The sequence below is a fragment of the Vitis vinifera genome, chromosome 19 (genome assembly GCF_030704535.1).
Source record: "Vitis vinifera cultivar Pinot Noir 40024 chromosome 19, ASM3070453v1".
NCBI classification, from domain to species: domain Eukaryota; kingdom Viridiplantae; phylum Streptophyta; class Magnoliopsida; order Vitales; family Vitaceae; genus Vitis; species Vitis vinifera.
The window spans coordinates 26811805-26830750 of record NC_081823.1 but is presented as its reverse complement, the minus strand read 5'-3'; the positions used below and the strand labels follow the sequence as shown (position 1 = coordinate 26830750).

At 35.9% G+C, this 18946-nt stretch overlaps 5 protein-coding genes across 8 annotated transcripts in view; 3 read left to right on the top strand and 2 right to left on the bottom strand.

The window, feature by feature from the left end:
- The window catches only part of LOC100257006 (uncharacterized), a 48075-nt gene extending 43057 nt beyond the window's left edge, over positions 1 to 5018 (bottom strand). Inside the window, exons 1-3 of one of the 2 annotated variants that reach the window (XM_019217361.2) lie at positions 4842 to 5018; positions 4309 to 4571; positions 3670 to 3772 (exon numbers count right to left, since the gene is read on the bottom strand). In XM_019217361.2, coding sequence (XP_019072906.1) covers positions 3670 to 3772; positions 4309 to 4550 — 345 coding nt within the window. In that variant the 5' untranslated portion in view covers positions 4551 to 4571; positions 4842 to 5018. The remainder of the gene's footprint in view (positions 1 to 3669; positions 3773 to 4308; positions 4572 to 4841) is intronic. The other variant, XM_010646783.3, reaches the window with a different exon arrangement.
- Positions 5019 to 7132: 2114 nt separating this feature from the next.
- Positions 7133 to 7928, top strand: LOC100263791 (17.6 kDa class I heat shock protein 3-like). The gene has a single exon (XM_002267919.4). The coding sequence runs from the start codon at positions 7292 to 7294 to the stop codon at positions 7730 to 7732; it is 441 nt and encodes a 146-aa protein (XP_002267955.1). The 5' UTR covers positions 7133 to 7291; the 3' UTR covers positions 7733 to 7928.
- Positions 7929 to 9330: 1402 nt separating this feature from the next.
- LOC100262115 (peroxidase 7) lies at positions 9331 to 10781 on the top strand. The gene is made up of 2 exons (XM_002265631.4): positions 9331 to 9632; positions 9839 to 10781. The coding sequence occupies exons 1-2, from the start codon at positions 9366 to 9368 to the stop codon at positions 10586 to 10588; spliced, it is 1017 nt and encodes a 338-aa protein (XP_002265667.1). The 5' UTR covers positions 9331 to 9365; the 3' UTR covers positions 10589 to 10781.
- Positions 10782 to 11211: 430 nt separating this feature from the next.
- Positions 11212 to 12604, top strand: LOC100241522 (metacaspase-5-like). The gene is made up of 2 exons (NM_001281098.1): positions 11212 to 11564; positions 11660 to 12604. The coding sequence occupies exons 1-2, from the start codon at positions 11219 to 11221 to the stop codon at positions 12586 to 12588; spliced, it is 1275 nt and encodes a 424-aa protein (NP_001268027.1). The 5' UTR covers positions 11212 to 11218; the 3' UTR covers positions 12589 to 12604.
- Positions 12605 to 12703: 99 nt separating this feature from the next.
- The window catches only part of LOC100267281 (protein FORGETTER 1), a 71755-nt gene continuing 65512 nt past the window's right edge, over positions 12704 to 18946 (bottom strand). The window contains exons 28-32 of one of the 3 annotated variants that reach the window (XM_003634768.4): positions 18298 to 18351; positions 18109 to 18211; positions 17169 to 17297; positions 13449 to 13560; positions 12704 to 13120 (exon numbers count right to left, since the gene is read on the bottom strand). In XM_003634768.4, the coding sequence (XP_003634816.1) occupies positions 13089 to 13120; positions 13449 to 13560; positions 17169 to 17297; positions 18109 to 18211; positions 18298 to 18351 (430 nt within the window). In that variant the 3' untranslated portion in view covers positions 12704 to 13088. Of the gene's footprint in view, positions 13121 to 13448; positions 13561 to 17168; positions 17321 to 18108; positions 18212 to 18297; positions 18352 to 18946 lie in introns of those variants that run through there. The other 2 variants (XR_009465200.1, XM_019217148.2) reach the window with 2 other exon arrangements.

The following is an 18946-nucleotide window of genomic DNA, read 5'->3' as shown; positions in this document are numbered from 1 at the left end:
CATTCATCTTACATATGTTTCTTATGATTAAAGGTCTTCTAATTGTCTTGATCTTGCATCCATTGGGTTCTTTGATGAATTTCCAAACTAATACCTGAAATTGTTTATAATTTAAACCAATTAGCAACTTAACCATGGTTTATTATCATCAAAACGCGATTAGGAGAACCCTTAGCTAACACCCTCAAAATAGAAGAAGACCTCAAGTTTCGAGTTTCCAGACATCTAAGTTCACAAATTGGGAGCACTTTCTCCAATCGGACAACATGCAAATCTTTAAGTACATCAAGCTTCAGAACTTCTAATCATGCGAGTAGTGGGGGTAACAATCAACAAACTTCAAATGTGGCTAATAAAGATGATAATAAGGGTAAAACTTCAATAATATTGGAGATAGAAAAGTAGACGTGACTCCCTTATGCTTTTAAGTGTGGTGGGCATGGTCATTATGTTGTTGTGTGCTCAAGCAAAGGTTTACACTTTTGTGTTGAAGAACCAGAATCTGAATTGGAGAGTTACCCAAAGGAAGAAGAGACCCACAATGAGGATGAACTTAGTGAAGAATGTGATTACTATGATGGTATGACAGAAGGATATAGTCTTGTAGTGCGACCTTTATTAGCTATTCCAAAGGTAAAAGGAGAAGAAGATCGGCGACTTAATAACATTTTCTAGACATGTATTTATTGCCGAGGAAGGTTATGCACCGTGATCATTGATGGAAGTAGCAGTTTGAACATAATTTCGCAAGAGTTTGTTGAGAAGCTAAACCTTAAAACAGAGAGACATCCAAATCCATTCTGAATAACATGGGTTAATAACACCTCTATTCCGATAAGTTTTTGCTGCTTGGTCACTTTCCTTTTTGGTAAGGACTTTGAAGAGTCTGTATGGTGTGAGGTCTTACGAATAAAAATAAGTCATATTTTACTTGGAAGACCTTGGCTTTTTTATAGAAGAGTTCAACATAACGATTACGAAAATACATATGCTCTTCATATACAAGGGGTGTAAGAAGGTCCTTCATCCATTGAAAGAAGTTTCACCAATTAAAAAGTCATAGGAGGCACAACCAAAAAAGGTGCTTACCATGCATCAATTTGAAAAGATCCGAGAAAAAATCAAAATCAACAATGAGAATAATGGAAAGGCAACAAGAGCAGGTAGAAGATATATTTAGTTTCAAGAAGGTGATCTAATAAGGGTTCATTTGCGTCTAGAAAAATTTCATTCGAGCACATATCAAGAGCTTCAAGCTAAGAAAATGGTTCCATTTTTGGTACTAAAGTGGTTGGGTGAGAATGCATATTCATTAAAGCTTCCTTCAAAATTGCATTTTAGTCCAATATTTAATATGGAAGATTAGTTTGTCTACCATGGTCATCAAAATGAGGCAAGTGAAGAATTGGATCTTCAATTGCCACCTAATCTTAGCCCACATCTTGAGATTGAGTATGTTCTTAACGATCAACTTGTGTCTACTCAACAAGGTGGATACAAATTTTTTTTGGTGAAATGGCAAGACAAACCACACTCTGAAATACATGGATTGCAACAATAGATTTTCAAAAGCTTAACCCTGATCTCTATGAATTGCATGAAGCATCTAACTCATTGAATCCGAGTTTTTTCAAGCACGAGGTAGTTGATGGGGGAAAGTTTCTTAAAGTTTATTAAAGGAGGAAAGAGAAGACATAAATAAACTTAAAAAAGGATTAATATTAATTGGAATTAAATTAGGATTAATATTTGTTAGAGTAAAATTAGAATTAGCTAGTTAGGTTATAATATGATTAGAATTAGAGTTATATTAGGTTATTAGAATCCTAGACTTTGGATGTTATAATAAGAACTAGAGTCATAATAGATTATTAGAATCCGAGTAGACTTTGAATTTCTTAGAGAAACCTATAAATAAGGCTAATTGATGTAAATCAAGGCAATGAATTTATTGATGTTAATAACATTATGTTTTTTTTTTTTTTTTTTTGCAAGTGTTGCAATCCTTAATGGTAAGACTTCATTGATTTTCTTCTAGGTAAGACTTCTAGAAGGCCTTAGATTTTTATTTTTTATTTTTTTTATAAGTGACTTCTAGAAGGCCTTAGTGAGATTCTAAGGTTTCCATTTTTTTTTATGAGTAAAGCAAGCGTGTATTATAAACAAAAAGTGCTAAAATAGCACTTTGAAATACACAAGGTTTCCATCTTTTATTCATCGTATTTTCTTTCTCTCTATTTTTTTATTTATTTTTTATTTCTTTACCATAAACTTTATTCATTGTTCCTCTCTTTACACCTTAAAAATAAAAACCCTAGTCCATCTACTTGACTGTAGGCAACCATCCTAGGGTTGTCCTACATCACTATCCCTCCTCGGAGGTGCACTCATTCTCTTTGATTTTGAAGAAACCTCTGTTTTGTAGTCTGTTTTGAGTAATGGACAAAGGAAGTTCCAAAACAAGTTGGGTCATACAAAAAACTACTCCCTCCCTCAACCAAATCTCACCCAATCTATAAAATCAATTAAAAAGGTATTGGTCCTCCCACTATTTATATTCTAACTCGTAATGATAGACTTCTAGCAAAGGAGCTCTTCAACGATTAAGGGGAAATTTGTGATTTTGAATAGCTGTTGATAATCACAAAAGCCCATTCATCTTTCAGCAATAAATTAGCAAAGTGCAACTAAATTTTCCAGCCCCATTTTCAACAAAAATGGAAATTTCAGTGATTATGATAGTGTGTTATCAAAAGTCCTAAATAAAGCGTCATAGTCAACAATGAAGGTAGCACCTAAGTCCAGAAACTAGGGCTGTATCAAATACCGTCCTGCATTCCTATATTGCAAAATCACTTTTTTTTTTTTTAAATCAGAAGTTCCATCATAGTTCCAACTCTTTCAACATTGCATTAAGAACTAGAACCGTTTTTGGGAACATTTTATTCAGAAATGGCAATCACACGAATGCAACAATTTGTGATCCATCAATGGTCAAGCCTTAGGTAGAGAATAACAAACATTCTTCATTATACCATGCTAGACAGCTGTGACATCTTTTAAATTCTCCACTTTGCTATGTAGTTGCTTATCTAGAGAACCCAAGGAGACAATTTGCCTCATCATCCGGTACATTTGTGAAAAGGGTCCATTTACCTAAGAAGGTCCAACTCTATATGAGTTCCAACAAATTTAGCTGAAACCTTCCAAAGGTATACCATATTTCCTGATAGAAGCAACTTTCTAAAAAAAGGTCATCCCTTATTCGTGGTTAAGTTGCTTGCAACTTGAGCACCATGCTTCTTAGCACATTGAAGTACTTTGGGGAGGTAGGCTCTTTATTCTTTAAGAGGATCTAATCAAGAGACCTAAAAATACATAGTTCACTTGTAAGTTATTTTTCATTTCTTTTCCTTTAAATTTCCCTTTGTTTTCCTTAATTGCACTTGGCTTGTATTCATCATCACACCCATTAGACAGTATATAGAAAGAAAATAAAAGAAAGAAGCAATGTTGCACATCAGGCTTACACAAAAGCCCATGTTCAATTTTAGCAATAGTGAATCACCTCTAAAGCTATACCAAGAGCTGTACAATTAGGTGTTTTTTCTTCTCAAGCTTTGTTAAATGGAGTACAAGTCCAAAATCAATCATCAGAAAATAGCATACCTTCCTTGACTTTCTTCGACGGCGATGGTTCATTGTTTCCATTATTTCATCAAATATTGCCTGAGAATCATCTTCATGCCTGGCCTTCTTTGCCAACCCTTCACTGCCAAAGAAAATTGAAAAGAAATGAGTCCCAAATAATAATAATAATAATAGTAGTAATAATACTAATACTAATACCAATAATAATAATAATAATACTAATAACAATAATAATAATAATAATAATAATAATAATAATAACAGCAGTAGTGGTAGTAGTAGCAATTCCTAGCAACCCTAAGAGCTACTCGGGGAATCGGGGAATCGGGGAACCTGGAACCCCTCCAGAACTGTCTGGAGTTCCACTTTTTCATAAATAGATCAAGCAACCCTAAGAACTACTTGGGTAACCTGGAACCCCCCAGAACTGTTTGGAGTTCCACTTTTTCAAAAATAGGTCAAGTATGATAATCTCAGTTCAGCTAAACTAACCATAAGAAGGTTGAAATTGGGTCAGGCCTCTAACCCAATCAACCAGAAGTCAAGAACAAAGTACTATTTATAAAAGTTTCTTTTTATCATTTTTCATTCATTAAAATTTAAACAGAACCAACTTGTCTTCTGCAACAACTAAGAAATTTGAAGAAAGGAACTCACAATTGGCATTGTGAAAGTGCTTTTCTCTTTTTCTCAGCCAAAGCTTCGTATTCTAGACGCTCAAATTGCTCATAAGGTTGGAGTCCAGAAGCATCGTTTTCGGTAAAATCCAAGGGGTTCATGCCATCTTCAAATCTCAAAGTGTACACCCCATCTTCTTCAACCTCTTCTTCTTCCTCTTCCTCTTCTTCAATCTCTTCGTTTTCTTCAATTTCAATCTCTTCTTCAGCATCTATCCCCATCGCGACAGAAACGGAAAAACTCTACATCAAGAACCACCAAAACTCGCTTTCAAACTCAAATTATAAGAATTGATTAAAATAATTTTCTCAACATTGTTTCAATCTCGTTTGGTTGCTGAGAAAATATGAAAACAAAATTTGAATAAATCCATAACTTATTAACAGACATTTAAATTTTTCAAAAACCATGAAATGGTTGTACCACTTTTGGGTTTGCCCACTGTTGGGTTGCGGCAAAAATCAAGAAAAGCACAATTTTCAATCACCAAAAAAATCCCCTAATTGACTCACAAAGAAAACAGAAAACGTTCACCGGCGGCAGCGAGGGTGGTGGATGGCTTGATCGACGGCAATGGAAGATTTGATATGCAACGACACAGTTCTGCCCCTGCAAGCGGAAAGCACAGGCCAATCTCCGTGAACAGACAAAGCCCGGCCCAAGTGGACGCAAAAACAAGGCCCAATTCAGTTTCGAATGATTTTTTCAGGTTTCACATAAATAGAGTGAAAAGCATACACTGTTATTCTCAAAAACAAAATATAGTGACTGATAGATAATAAATTAATTATTAAATAAAAATAAGGTAGGGTTTTAGGATCGAGTGCATTTTGAGTTTGGGTTGATTTTAAGTTTGAGTTAGGTTTGGTTTCTATAAAAGATAAAAAATATCAAAGGAAAAATTGAAAAAAAATATCAATAGAAAAGAAATTAATCAAAATTCATAGAAATATTAAAATAATTTCAATAATAATAATAATAAAACAAATAATATATATATATATATATAACTTTTGTAGTCTTCTCTTTATTTTTATTTTTTAAAAATTAAATTTTCTATTTTTCTCATAGAACAAATGATCTCCAAAAATCATGAAGATCGCAAAATTTGCTCTTTAATGAGCCTATAATTTTATAAAATTATTTTGAATGAATTTGGACATATCTAACCTACTTAATCAATCTCACACATTGGTTAAAAAAAACACACACACACAAAACAATGAGTAAATTTCAAGCAGTAATTTTGAAATTGCATTTTTTCAAGTTTGGGTTGATTTTAAGTTTGAGTTAGATTTGGTTTCTATAACACTACCAACATACTAAGATTTGGTTTCTATAAAAGATAAAAAAATATCCAAGGAAAATTTGAAAAAAAAAAAATCGGATAAAAAAGAAGTTAATTGAAATTCATAAAAATATTGAAATAATTTCAAATAAAATAAAATAAAACAAGTAATAATCTATATATATAGATATATGATAAATTTTATGACGTTAGATTAACAATTATAACATAGGTCCAATCCTAGTTCACTCAAACAAAACTCCTTGAGAAAAATAGTGGCCTAATCATCCAATCAAATAGTTAAAAATTCAAAAGCATAATAACTTTTATAGTCTTCTCTTTATATTTTTATTTTTAAATTAAAATTTTCATTTTTCTCACTAAACAAATGATCTCCAAAAATCAAGAAGACAACAAAATTTGCTCCTTAATAAACCTGTAATTTTATAAATTTATTTTGAATGAATTTGGACATATCTAACCTACTTAATCAATCCCGCGCATAAAATTGGTAAAAGAAAAAAAACGCGATGAGTGAATCTCAAGAAGTAATTTTGAAATTTAAGAGCTTCCAAACAACCAACAATGGTACCACATTATATATATATAAAAAAGGGCAATTAAAAGTATCTCTTTCAATTCATGAGTAAAAATCCACTTAAATTGGATAAAAAAATTACCCAAAAATTTAGTAAAAAAATTAGAAAATTAGAACAATACCAACACTTGATTCCTCCCATAACTCTCCCATCGTAAACCAATGCAATATCTCGATTATTAGTATGAATAGCAATCGAAACACAAAAAACAAAAAAAGAAAAAAAAATAGCATATAATTCATTTTGAGAAAAATCAAAATTACAATACGTTTATTACTTAAAATCTAAAAACAAAAGAAGTAAAAGAAAAACTAGTCCATCATTTCCAATGAATGAGCTACACTTCAAGACCTACCTTACCCTAAAGGAAGATGAAGCCTATCTAATATCATTTTTTCCAAAGACCATTATAAATCAAATATTTCAATTGCAATCTATTCTCAAAGGTTGAAAATCACGAATCAAAACATGAATGTTATAAAGGTTGAAAAACGCAAAACCTATTCGGTGTATCATTTAATTAATTTTTACTCCATTGATATCAAAATATATATTGATATTTTTTTATATATCTTAATATATTTATAAAATAAAATTATTGATATATTCACAAAAATCGATATTTATAACCAGCATCAAATTTATCTCATTTTTTAATTGAAGGTAAGCTTGATTTACTAGTTACTTCATTATTTTGTGTCTTTGCTTGATTTACTTGTCTCAACATTATTCAAATTTCAAAGAGAAGGATCGATTAATTTTGTGGTGACAATACGGCAAATGGATTGGGTCCCATGAGGTGGACAATGAGGCCACTTCTTGGATTCTTTTCACAGCACAATTATTCCAGGATCATTCTGGACTCTTCTCAAGGGTCTCCTACTTTTCAAGAGCACCAGCAAAGACAACACGAGTCCAGAATTTTCAAGAACCCACTCCCCTCATACTCCTCCCCGTTTCGCCCAACTATAAATACCCATCTATCACCACCCACATCCATTAACACACTCGAGCCGATCATTCACTAGGAATATCAAAGAGTTCAAGAGTCAAGACACAGCCCCAAAGAGCCAAAATGTCCATGCTCTCATCCCTCTTTGAAAACTTGGGGATTGCATCATCTGGGTATGTCCATATGGACTGGAAAGAGACTCCCCAAGCCCACATCTTCCAGGTGGATCTCCCAGGTCTCACAAAGAATGAGGTGAAACTGGAGGTTCATCAAGGGAGGGTGCTCCACATTAGTGGGTGCAGAGAAGAAGAGCCAGAAGAGAAGGGTGAAAAGTGGCACTGCAGAGAGAGGAGCTGTGGCAGTTTCTCCAGGCAGTTCAGGCTTCCAGAAGATGCCAAGGTTGAGGAGATAAAAGCTTCAATGCATGATGGGGTACTCATTGTTACAGTGCCTAAAGATGAGGCTCTGATGAAGCATTCACAGAAAAACATGGTTGAGATTTCTGGGGATGATGAAGCTCATGCTCCTAAAGGACTTGGTCGCTTCGTGTGTTGCAAAGCGTGATCAGAAACCAATATGTTGAGCACCTCTCCTCCTTCCATGTGAATATGTTTGTGTGTGTAAATTAATAGGTGTGGCTTATTGTGTATTTGACTTTTTTTGTTTTAGCCTTCTTTTACCCTTTGAGTGGTTTGGTCTTGTGTCATTTGTACATTTCAGAAAGTAATTATGAAATGAAATTATAGATTGTAACCTATTATCTAGCTGTGTATAATCTCTATAAAAACGAATATTCCTTTACAGGTCATGATAGAAAATTCACAAGTACCATGGAGATCTCTAAATCCGGAGTCCAAAGGCCCTTTTGAGTTTAGCCATGGACTTTTGTGGGTTTTTAGATAAATGCGGTCCTCACAAGCAAGGATGAAAATATCGGTAATCATGGATATATCGGTACTTCGATTTTACGGATATATTGGTAAGCTTAAAATTGTTAAAAACTCATGAAAATATAAGGAAAATATCATAATAATATAATTAGAAGTATAATAAACATTTTAAAGTTATTTTATTGAAAATTTTGATATATGTATAACATGATTTATCATATTTGATAATAATATCGTATGCATCGATAAAAATATGAATTTTATAAGTGTACATTTATTATTAAATTACACCTAATATTATGATATTTAATTATAATATGTCTAATTTTAAAATATATATTAGTATTAAAATATGATTCATGTAATTCAATTGTGTTAAACAATATAAAATAAATTATGATATATATATATAATTTTTTAATATTTAATTAATTATTAATTATATTAAAAACATTATGAAGAAGATTATATAATTTTTATATTTTTGGTAATTAATTAAAAGATTTTTCATTTAATTATAAAATAATTATAATTAATTTGCTCTTTAAAATATTCTTTTAATATTTTCTTTATATAATGAGTTTAAGTATATATAAAATTATTGCATATTATATATTAAAGGGCAAGTTAGCCTAAGTGGCGATTTTAGCGATAAATCGGCGATTTTCCCCGATATATCGCATCGCAACGCGGGTGAACCCCAAACCTCTTGGTTTGGGGTTCAAATCCCCTCTGCAGCAAGCAAATGGGAGAGCACTGTAGCTACACTGTAGCATGTTGACTGCACTGTGGCGGGTTTGACTTTCGTTGACCCGCGTTGACGATGTGATATATCGGGGAAAATCGCCGACCGATATTTCTCCATGAAATATCGTGTCGATACCCTTCGATACACGATATATCGCCGAAATATCGCGACATTTTCTTCCTTGCTCACAAGTCACATCCCATGGAGAAATGCTAGTCCCATGGTTTACTTTTTAATTCTTCTTCCAGTGTCGAAACCAATGGAGAAGAAATTAAATAAAGATGTGACCATATGTATATTAATTTTAATAATATGACTAGAAAATAAATTTTAGAATATTTATCGGATCGAGACCACCATATTCCTAAGGTGTGATCTTACAATATTATGAGTCTTTGTTTCTTTGACTTTGATTATGTCCCCATTTCCAACATGGTGGCATGTCACCTTTGGTAATGGAGAGTGCTTCTCACGTATTTTGCTTCTATAAATTAAAACCCATCTCAGAAACAGCTTTCATCACCATTTTTCAGAAGCAAACACTCACCAATTCAAGACGATGAGGTGGTGTTTTTCCTTTGTCTTTGTCCTTGTCCTTGTTGTTCTTCACTTGGATGGGTTAGCCAAGAGCGGAGCACTTGCGACCCCAAAGACAGCATCGCCAAAGGTGTCGTCTCCTCAAGATTTACTCTCTTTCACTCACTATCTCAACACATGCCCCGATGTTGAAGGCATCATCCAAAACAAGGTTAGGGCTTGGGTTAAGAAGGATTACACCTTGGCTGCTAGCATTATCCGCTTGCACTTCCATGATTGTGCCGTTAGGGTAAGTTTTTCTTTCTCTCTCTCTAACATCTATCTTCATTGTGAAAAAAATCAATCTCTACAAATTAATCTAGCTAACAATATATATTATATAAAGCTTAAGTAATGGGCGATAATGTATATTAAAATAGTACAACATGACACTAATGGAATAATAATAATAATGTATAACTAAAAGATTCGATGAAACCATAAAATGCATTGCAGGGATGCGATGCATCGATTTTGCTAAATCATGCAGGGAGTGAGAGGAGGGCTGAGGCCAGCAAGACACTGAGGGGATTCCAGGTGATAGAGGAGATCAAAGCAGAGGTTGAGAAGAGGTGTCCCGGAAGAGTCTCATGTGCGGACATTCTCACAGCTGCTGCAAGAGATGCCACCGTCCTCATTGGAGGTCCGTTCTGGGAAGTCCCTTTCGGGAGGAAAGATGGGAAGGTCTCCATTGCCAGAGAAGCCAACAGGGTTCCTCAGGGCCACGAAAACGTCACTGACTTGATCCAATTCTTCCAAGCTCGAGGCTTGAACATACTGGATCTGGTCATCCTCTCAGGCTCACACACCATCGGCAGGAGCACCTGCCATTCCATTCAACACAGGCTCTCCAACTTTAATGGGACATACAAGCCCAATCCCTCACTCAATGCCACATACCTGAGGGTGCTGAAGGGGAAATGTGGGAGGAGGTACAACTACGTGGATCTAGATGGTACAACTCCGAGGAAATTTGATACAGAATACTACAAGAATCTAGGGAAGAAGATGGGGTTGCTGTCGACGGATCAAGGACTGTATAGGGATTCAAGAACTTCACCGATTGTTGAGGCATTGGCAACTCAGCCGGAGCTTTTCACGAACCAGTTTGCAGTGTCGATGGTGAAGCTGGGCAATGTCCAAGTTCTTACCGGGAAGAAAGATGGAGAAATAAGAGGGAACTGCAATTTGGTTAATCCTTACTGATCATGGGGTCTTATACATGCAATTACTCTTGTTTTTTGGCATTTCAAATTTTAATTTCATTGGAATAATTGAAGCTGCTGGCTTCTGCTATGTTGGGTCTGATTATTGATCAAATGGCATGCGTATTCATTACACAAAAAGATATTTTCTTCATATATGTATAACATGTCGTTTTTTTGTTTTTTTTTTTAAAGAGGTATTTTTCATATGCCAAACGTTGGATTTCTTTTTATAAAAGCTAAAAAATAACTTTTACAAAAAGTTGTGCCACGATTTAGGGGGGTAGTTTGGACCATATCTTTCTCATAAGAGAAACGTGGCATTCGGTGGGGCAGAAATTGATGAAATTTGGAAGAAACCAAATGTGAAATAATTGTAAAGGATTGAAGGGGGCTGATGAGAGTAAAGTAAAGGGGAGACCCCCCGAAAAATCTCTTTTCTAATGGCCGACATTCACATCTATATTCTTTCAAAGATAGTTGGGTACTCACCCAATCCTCACCACCCGGTCCACCCCCTTTCAATTTAGAGTTTTCGACACGATTTAGACACGCAGGGACCGGCCAAACAAAATAAAGGACAGAATACCCTACCGTTTGAGGACAAAGTGAGGGAAACACACAGCAAATCATGGGGAAGAAGGCAGTGTTGATAGGATGCAATTACCAGGGAACCAAGGCTGAGCTCAAGGGCTGCATCAACGATGTCAACCGAATGTACAACTCCCTCGTCAATCGCTTCGGCTTCTCCCAGGACGACATCACCGTCCTCATCGACACCGATCCCGATGGCGTTCAGCCTACCGGCAAGAACATTCGCCGCGCCCTGCTTAATCTCATCCGATCTGCCCAGCCCGGCGACATCCTCTTCGTCCACTACAGCGGCCACGGCACTCGACTCCCTGCCGAGACCGGAGAGGACGACGACACCGGCTACGACGAGTGCATCGTCCCTACTGACATGAATCTTATTACCGGTCAAAATCACAAATTCTTCTTTCATTTCCCTCTCATCTCATCGTTTTCTCTAATTCTGGGAGCCAAAGTAATGACTGTGACGGTTTGTTTTCAGATGACGATTTCAGGTCTTTTGTGGACAAGGTTCCGGAGGGTTGCCGCATTACGATAGTGTCGGATTCGTGCCACAGCGGTGGCCTGATCGATGAGGCTAAAGAGCAGATCGGGGAGAGCACCAGGCTGCAACAAGAGCAAGAATCGGGATCTGGATTCGGATTCAAAAGCTTCCTGCACCAAACCGTGCAAGGTGCGATTGAATCTCGCGGAATTCAGCTGCCTTCGGCCTTGCAACACCACCGCCACCACCGCCGCCGCCACCACGAGGAGGATGTGGATGAGGGAGGAGTGGATGCGGAGTACGGAGATCGCGGCTATGTGAAGAGCAGATCTCTGCCGCTTTCAACTCTTATCGAGATACTCAAGCAGAAAACTGGTAAAGATGACATTGATGTCGGGAAACTGAGGCCAACGCTTTTTGATGTTTTCGGTGAAGATGCGAGTCCCAAGGTGAAGAAGTTCATGAATGTTGTTATGAACAAGCTCCAACAAGGCGGCGAGGGTGGAGGCGAGGGCGGAGGGTTCTTGGGAATGGTTGGGAGCCTGGCGCAGGATTTCCTGAAGCAAAAGCTTGAAGAAAACAACGAAGACTACGCGAAACCTGCGTTGGAGACAGAAGTGGGAAGCAAGCAAGAGGTTTATGCAGGGTCCGGGAAGAGGGCACTGCCAGATAATGGGATTCTGATCAGCGGCTGCCAGACTGACCAGACATCCGCGGATGCCAGCCCATCTGGAAACTCTGCTGAAGCTTATGGGGCTCTGAGCAACGCCATTCAAACCATAATTGAAGAATCGGACGGAAGTATTCGGAACCAGGAGCTTGTTTTGAAGGCCAGGGAGACGCTGAAGCGCCAGGGCTTCACTCAGCGCCCTGGACTCTACTGCAGCGATCACCATGCTGATGCTCCATTCATCTGCGACATTTAAAACGAGGGCAGTGGATTAATGCTTTTTGTGTGGATCCATGTGGGTTTTTTTTTTTCTTTGGGTGTTTTGAGTGTTTGTGCTGTACTTTTGTGTACTGTTTTCGAATAATAAACGATTTGAGCAGAAAGTCATTGCATTTCAGTTATAAATTGGATTACAATATCCGGGTGAAAAGATACAAATTAGTTTCCAAGACTGCAGCCAGTAAACTGTAGTCTTTTTCCTATCCTGGATAATTTACAGAATACATAAAGCCCAAAAAATGGAGTGACAAAAAATCACATATCAATAAATATGAAACTGCACCCTGTAACTACAATGTGCAGAGACTTTCTTTCTTTTCCATTTTCCAAATGAAGCTGGCTTCAGTTCCCCGCGGACTGTTTTCCAAACTTCAAAAGCCCTGCACCTTTTGACAGGGACGATAGAGGCAACTTACTGACAAGTTTGATCAGTCATTTTGCTTCAATCAAAAAGACAAAAAATTGGATCCTCCCATCTCAAGGATCGAGATCTTGAACCCATGCCAGATCTGCCAAAAGGGTTATCAAGGCAAGATTAGATTGGTGACAAACATAAGAATTCTAAAATACAAACATTTGGATCAATGTCTAACAGCTTGAAGAATATTTGTTTTTCCCCTCACGCCATTATCTAAGGTTTTACTTACTGATCCCAATCAAATGAAGAAAATTAATGAATATGAAGAATCATGAGTTCATTTCTTCAACCCTTTTTTCTTAATTTTTTGAGTGATTAATAGCTGCAACTCTTTTTTTTTCCTCTCCACAATACAATCCATAAAAGCAACGCAATAATACAAAGGCTAATGAACATATTGAGCAAGAGAGAGAGTCAACCTTGAAGGACGGATTCAACCGCTGCATTGGGGACAAGAAGCCCTACAATTCGCTGGTTATCTGTGGTGGTCTCTATACGCACGACTCGGAGGCGTTTATGGCTTTGGCGGGCCTGTACAGATGTTACATAATATTTCAGATATCATTGTTGAAGGACAACCTTACATAAATTGAAGGTGTATGAGTGGTAACAAAAATGGAAGGCCAATTTTCAGTCTTTACAAGAAGAATTTAAACTATTATAAACTGAATGCAATAATCCTGCAGAAAAAATGGATGTACCAGCTTGGAAACTCGTAAATAATTGTTTTGTGATTGAGCTCTACTCTTTGGGATCTGTTAAGATCTCAAGAAGAATGATGAATAAGGATAGGAAATTTTTTTATAACAAGAAAGAATCCAAAAGGAGTCTCATCTTATTAATGGAAAAGGCATTGAGAGATCAGCTTATAAGTAGAGGATGCCCTTGATTAACAGGTGCTGTTTCTGTAAACAAGATTTTGAATCTACAGATCATATTTACATGTACTGAAAGTGCCAGCTGTTAAGGTCTTTGGCGTTTTCATTGTTCAGCATGCTGTGGGTCTTTCACCATGTCTAACAGATGTTCGGCTTAGTTGGCAAGGTGCTGTTGTGGGTGCAGATGATAGTATGGAGGCTAACCCCTTTTTCTGACCTTTTTTTTTAAACATGATTTGAAAATAGCCAACTGTGGAACCTTGGAGCAGTTCATTTTGGTATGAAAAGTGTGTTTCTAAAGACCTTTTTTTTCAAGGTCTAAACTCTAAAGGGGAGATAGGAACAACTAACTTTTCTTTCTTAGATTTTATAGGTAGCTTTGGTGTTGGTTATTTTGATTAAGGATCCTAATTCTATGTTCCTTTCCTTTTGCCTTTAATCAGCCCGTATACATCAATCCATACATGGGTTTTGCTTCTTTTTGTTATGTGCTCTTAATAATTAATTTATCCATACTAATTCAATAAGAGAGATTTTTTTAAGCTGGCATGGGAGTTTTGCAGGGAAGACGTGTGACAGAGTGCTACTCCTTTGTGCATGTTCTGGATCATTTTGAAAGAGAGAAATTACAAATTGTTGGAAAATAGTGATCAGACGGACCAGGCCATAAAGATCATTCCTGAGCACTCTTTGGCTGTAGATTAGAAAAGTTCTTAGATGAGGATTCTATGTCTTTATTAGATCTGATTGATTGATTGGGTTCAAGGGAGGGAAGGTTTTTCTTTTTCTGTTTTTTTTTCTCCTTTTACTCCATCATCTTTGTGTACATCATGTGTACTTTCGAGTGCCCTTTTTTGTCAAAGTGCTGTTAATAATAATTTTGTTCTACCTATTCAGGATAAAAAAAAACCTATTAAACAAAGTGAATGTCAATGACGCCTAAAACAAAAAATCAGAGTTAAATCTGGAAAATAATAAAGTAATCCTGCCAATTCATGGAGAGGTAACTAAACATACCCTCTAAATTATGTCCATATCAAACATCAAACTAAATGAGGATAATTCTGAGGGATGACTCAAGCATACACTTCACATTCTCTCTAAATTATGTCCATAACTCAAACATCAAACTAAATGAGAATAATTCTGAGGGATGACTCAAACATAAACTTCACATTATGCCAACAATCCAAGAATCACAATGCACCAGACCTCGCTCCGCCAAAGAAAATTGAATACGTTCAATCTGTAGAATACATACCAAGCAATTGCACCCTTCCTCCTAAAAGACTTCTTAACTATACAAGTCTTTACTCAGCCATTTCCTCTTTGTTCTTTGCTCGACCAGGGAAAAAACACCTCAAAATATACAACAGTTACTCCTTACTTGACACCACAGGAAACTGAAAAAACCTCCAAACTATATTTTGTTTGCCCAGCCATTGCATATATATATATTTTTTTATCAGAAACAGACATATGTATTAATTAAGAATAAATAAAACATGAGAAGGATGAGAAATCCTCATGAAATACAGACCTGATAAAAAAGAACTAAGTAAACCTCCTCAATGCAAGGGGCAATACAAAATGTACAGAAAGCCTATACAAGTGTAACAACTTCTGACCCTGTAGACCCTACCCTAAGGTGTGCAAATCAAAAACCTACTAAGCTGAATTACACTCAGATGAAAGGGTTTAAAAATGTCGATACAGTAAGCCCAAAAAGAAACAAAAAAATGAAACTCATCCCACATCATCTCTGGCATCTTCCAAGTGTCCTCAAAAAGCCATTGCATTCCTTAAATATCTTGAAAGCAGACTAACTTTTTTTTATTGATAGGCAAAGATAGAATATATTAAAAGCCCCAAACAGAGACACACAAAAGTATACATGAAAGAATGCTTGATAGCTTGGCCTCTTTTTTTAATGATTTCAAAAGTTCTCTAATTTCTTTCTTTCTTTCTAGATAGTCCAAAATAAGTACAAGGGAGCAGTTTTCTAAGCTTTCTTCCTCTTATTCCTGACAAAAGATTCATGTTAGCTTAAAATGGCCTCTCTACTATGGAGTGCATCACCCATATCCCAAATATAGCAAAAATGAACCATAGTGAGACTTCTTTCGAACAATAAAAGAGGATATGATTAATTGTTTCTTCATCTATTCAGGATTCTTTATCCCCTCCTTTAAGCTGGTCCAATGTCAATATCCTCCTCTGATGTCAATATCTTCCCAAGCAAAAAAAGCCCACCCTCACTAAGGCCCAATGATTCTAGACCAAACTTGTAGGGAACGCCTCTAAACTTTCAATTGCAAAGGAAGAATACAGAAACCTTAATGAGAAATTGCCACATCTTGTATGCTGTCAAACCATCTTATCCTCTATACCAAAATCTCACCCTTAAACTAAAACTTCTTTTCTGATTTGCAATGATTACAGCACCATATATCCAAATTAAAAGGGTGTCTTTCACCCAAAAAGATCATTGCCAACGGCAAGCCAACCTCCCTTCTAATAAACCTTTCTAATCCCTCATATTAGTTCTTCCATAACTTGATCTCTTCAAACTTGCCTAAATCCTTGAATCCTGAACCTGAGTAACACAACACTTACTGAACAAAACCCTCTTCCATAAGGAGTCATTCTCAACACTCTCCAGTGACATTTATCAAGGATCCGCTTTCATCAACCAACGGGGTTCAAAAGCAGATCTACCTGCTCTTTTAACTTAAATGGAACTTGGAACAGCAATTTGGTCAACGAAAGTAAGCTAATAAATCCCAATATAAAGGACACTACTATTCCTGTTTACCTAATTGCACATTACCATAAAAATGCTTCCAAGGGCTGCTAACCAGCTCAAATTCTTGCAACATAATCTCATAAAATATGCTCAAAGTTAGAATTAGTGAAAAAAAACAATGCAAGTTGACAAACTTGATACTATTAATAGAGAAGTCCTGAAGTGACTATTAGTATAAAAGTTTTCAGCATCAAGTAGATGATTAGAAAGTGGAACAAAACCCATGACATAAAAAATTATCATATGAACTGTATAAAGACCACTTCTTTTTATGACACATTTTGTATGCAGTATAATATTAAAATTGAGATACCACAGATCTATATTCTGGAAACACATGTTTATTTGAAAAACCAACAATTATTGTCTTAGGAATCCAGATTATAGTATTTCCCTAGAAAGGACTCTATGTCATGATCTTAGTGAGAATTAAGCTGCATATGAGGTCAGATTACCTGCTTAGAAAGTGCCTTCTCAATAGTTCCCCAAATCGGAAGAATGAGGCCACCCAAAACATTTACTTCCTGTAGCCTTCTACCAACCGTACAGAAGTTACCAAGCTTACAATTGGGGCCATGCATGCACTGCAGTTCAAGATGACTGTAAGCTATGGGAAAATATAAGGTAAGGTAAAATCAGCAAAATGGTATATTTGCCCATACTACAACATATGGAATTGTTTGTTAGAAAAAACAAAACCCATAATAGTGATTCTTGCAGTAGCTTAAGTACAATTTTTTTAGCAGATTGCATAGAAACAAGCATTTCATTTTTCTGCATTACCAAAATACCAACCTGAAGCCAACCTGTCAATTACAAGAAATAATGGAGAAAGAAAAGCATATTTACCACATGAATTAAAAAAAGAAGAAAAAAATGAAAATAAACATGCTAATTCTGAATAAATGCTGCGATTAGAGATATGCTACAGTAAACAGAGAATTCAATACAAACAAATGCCTAGATTGGACATGAAACATTTATCACAGATCACTTTAAATGAAATATTTACTACCATGCAAGTTTAAAAGACTGAAGACATGGAGAATTACTATTCTTACTAACTTGTACTAAACTGATGTGGCAAGAGAATTTAAAAATTAATAGGATAATAGCAGTAATTTTCTTTTGAATTAAGGAAGAATAGATAAGCCACATCAGTTGATAATATCAGTTTGAGGTACAACTTGTTTGTCTGTGTTGGATCACTTAAAAAGTAATGAATGAGCAATCAACTGTCTTTGATATTCAGCATGACCAAAGAATCATTAGATATCCAATTATGTAACCTACATGCCTCATTTAGTCATACACTAATCTAACAAAAAATAGAAGTAGCCATTTACAAAGCTTATCACTATATCGTAGAAGAATTAGGTGATCAAGAAACTTCACCTGTTTAGATGAAACTTCATATTCATTTTCCCAACCACTACGAGCCTTCTCCAAGGAAGAAACTCTTCTGTACTTGCTTTTAAGTTCTGCTAGAGGCATTTCCCTACAGAAAAAAAAGAAAATGAATTGGGCAGAACAGAAGCTAAAGCTTCAAAGCTTGGGGAAGTCCGATATTACTACTGTCGATACCTTAGTGCCTCCCCAACCGCAGGACGAACCATCTTAAACATTCCAGAAGCAGAACTGAAACACATTTAACAATAAAAACAATAAAACAGAAAGTCAACAGGGGATTTCACTAGTTGAAAATATATCAATACTGAAAAAAACATCATTTGGATACAATAACAAATTGAAAAGGATCAAGGCTGAAGCCAAAAGAAGCACATGGGAGAACAATAACAAAGATATCAGTCTCATTTCCAAATAGCACACATGATAGATTTTTCTTACAAAACAAATTGTCAGCCCACATAAAAAAAATTCTCAATTTATATAGCCCCTGAGATGGTTGAAATTATTTATTCTTGATGGGCAAAGAGGAGTTCATTAAGATGAATTGGCAGTTAATGAAAGAGGGGGCCGCACCCCAAGTACACGAGGAGTAGAAAAAGAGATGAAAGAGATGAAAGGGCATGAAAAAGAAATGAAGAGCCAATAAGGCCCAAGCACAATGGTTGAATTTATCATTCAAATATGCCATTAATTTTAAAATCCAGGAGTACATAGTCCTCTGTATTTACAATATGAGGGTTTAAACCCTATATATGTTTAGAACAGCACTTGCTAAGTCAGTTCAACAACTCTTCCCTTAAAATGAAAAGAGAAAGTTGACCCT

What these genes read in the sequence shown, in the direction of transcription:
- LOC100263791 (XM_002267919.4), top strand. Translation starts at nt 7,292, where the DNA reads ATGTCCATGCTCTCATCCCTCTTTGAAAACTTGGGGATTGCATCATCT.
- LOC100262115 (XM_002265631.4), top strand. Translation starts at nt 9,366, where the DNA reads ATGAGGTGGTGTTTTTCCTTTGTCTTTGTCCTTGTCCTTGTTGTTCTT. An exon ending in TCCATGATTGTGCCGTTAGG is followed by an intron (nt 9,633 to 9,838) that starts GTAAGTTTTTCT and finishes AATGCATTGCAG; the next exon opens with GGATGCGATGCATCGATTTT.
- LOC100241522 (NM_001281098.1), top strand. Translation starts at nt 11,219, where the DNA reads ATGGGGAAGAAGGCAGTGTTGATAGGATGCAATTACCAGGGAACCAAG. An exon ending in TGACATGAATCTTATTACCG is followed by an intron (nt 11,565 to 11,659) that starts GTCAAAATCACA and finishes GTTTGTTTTCAG; the next exon opens with ATGACGATTTCAGGTCTTTT.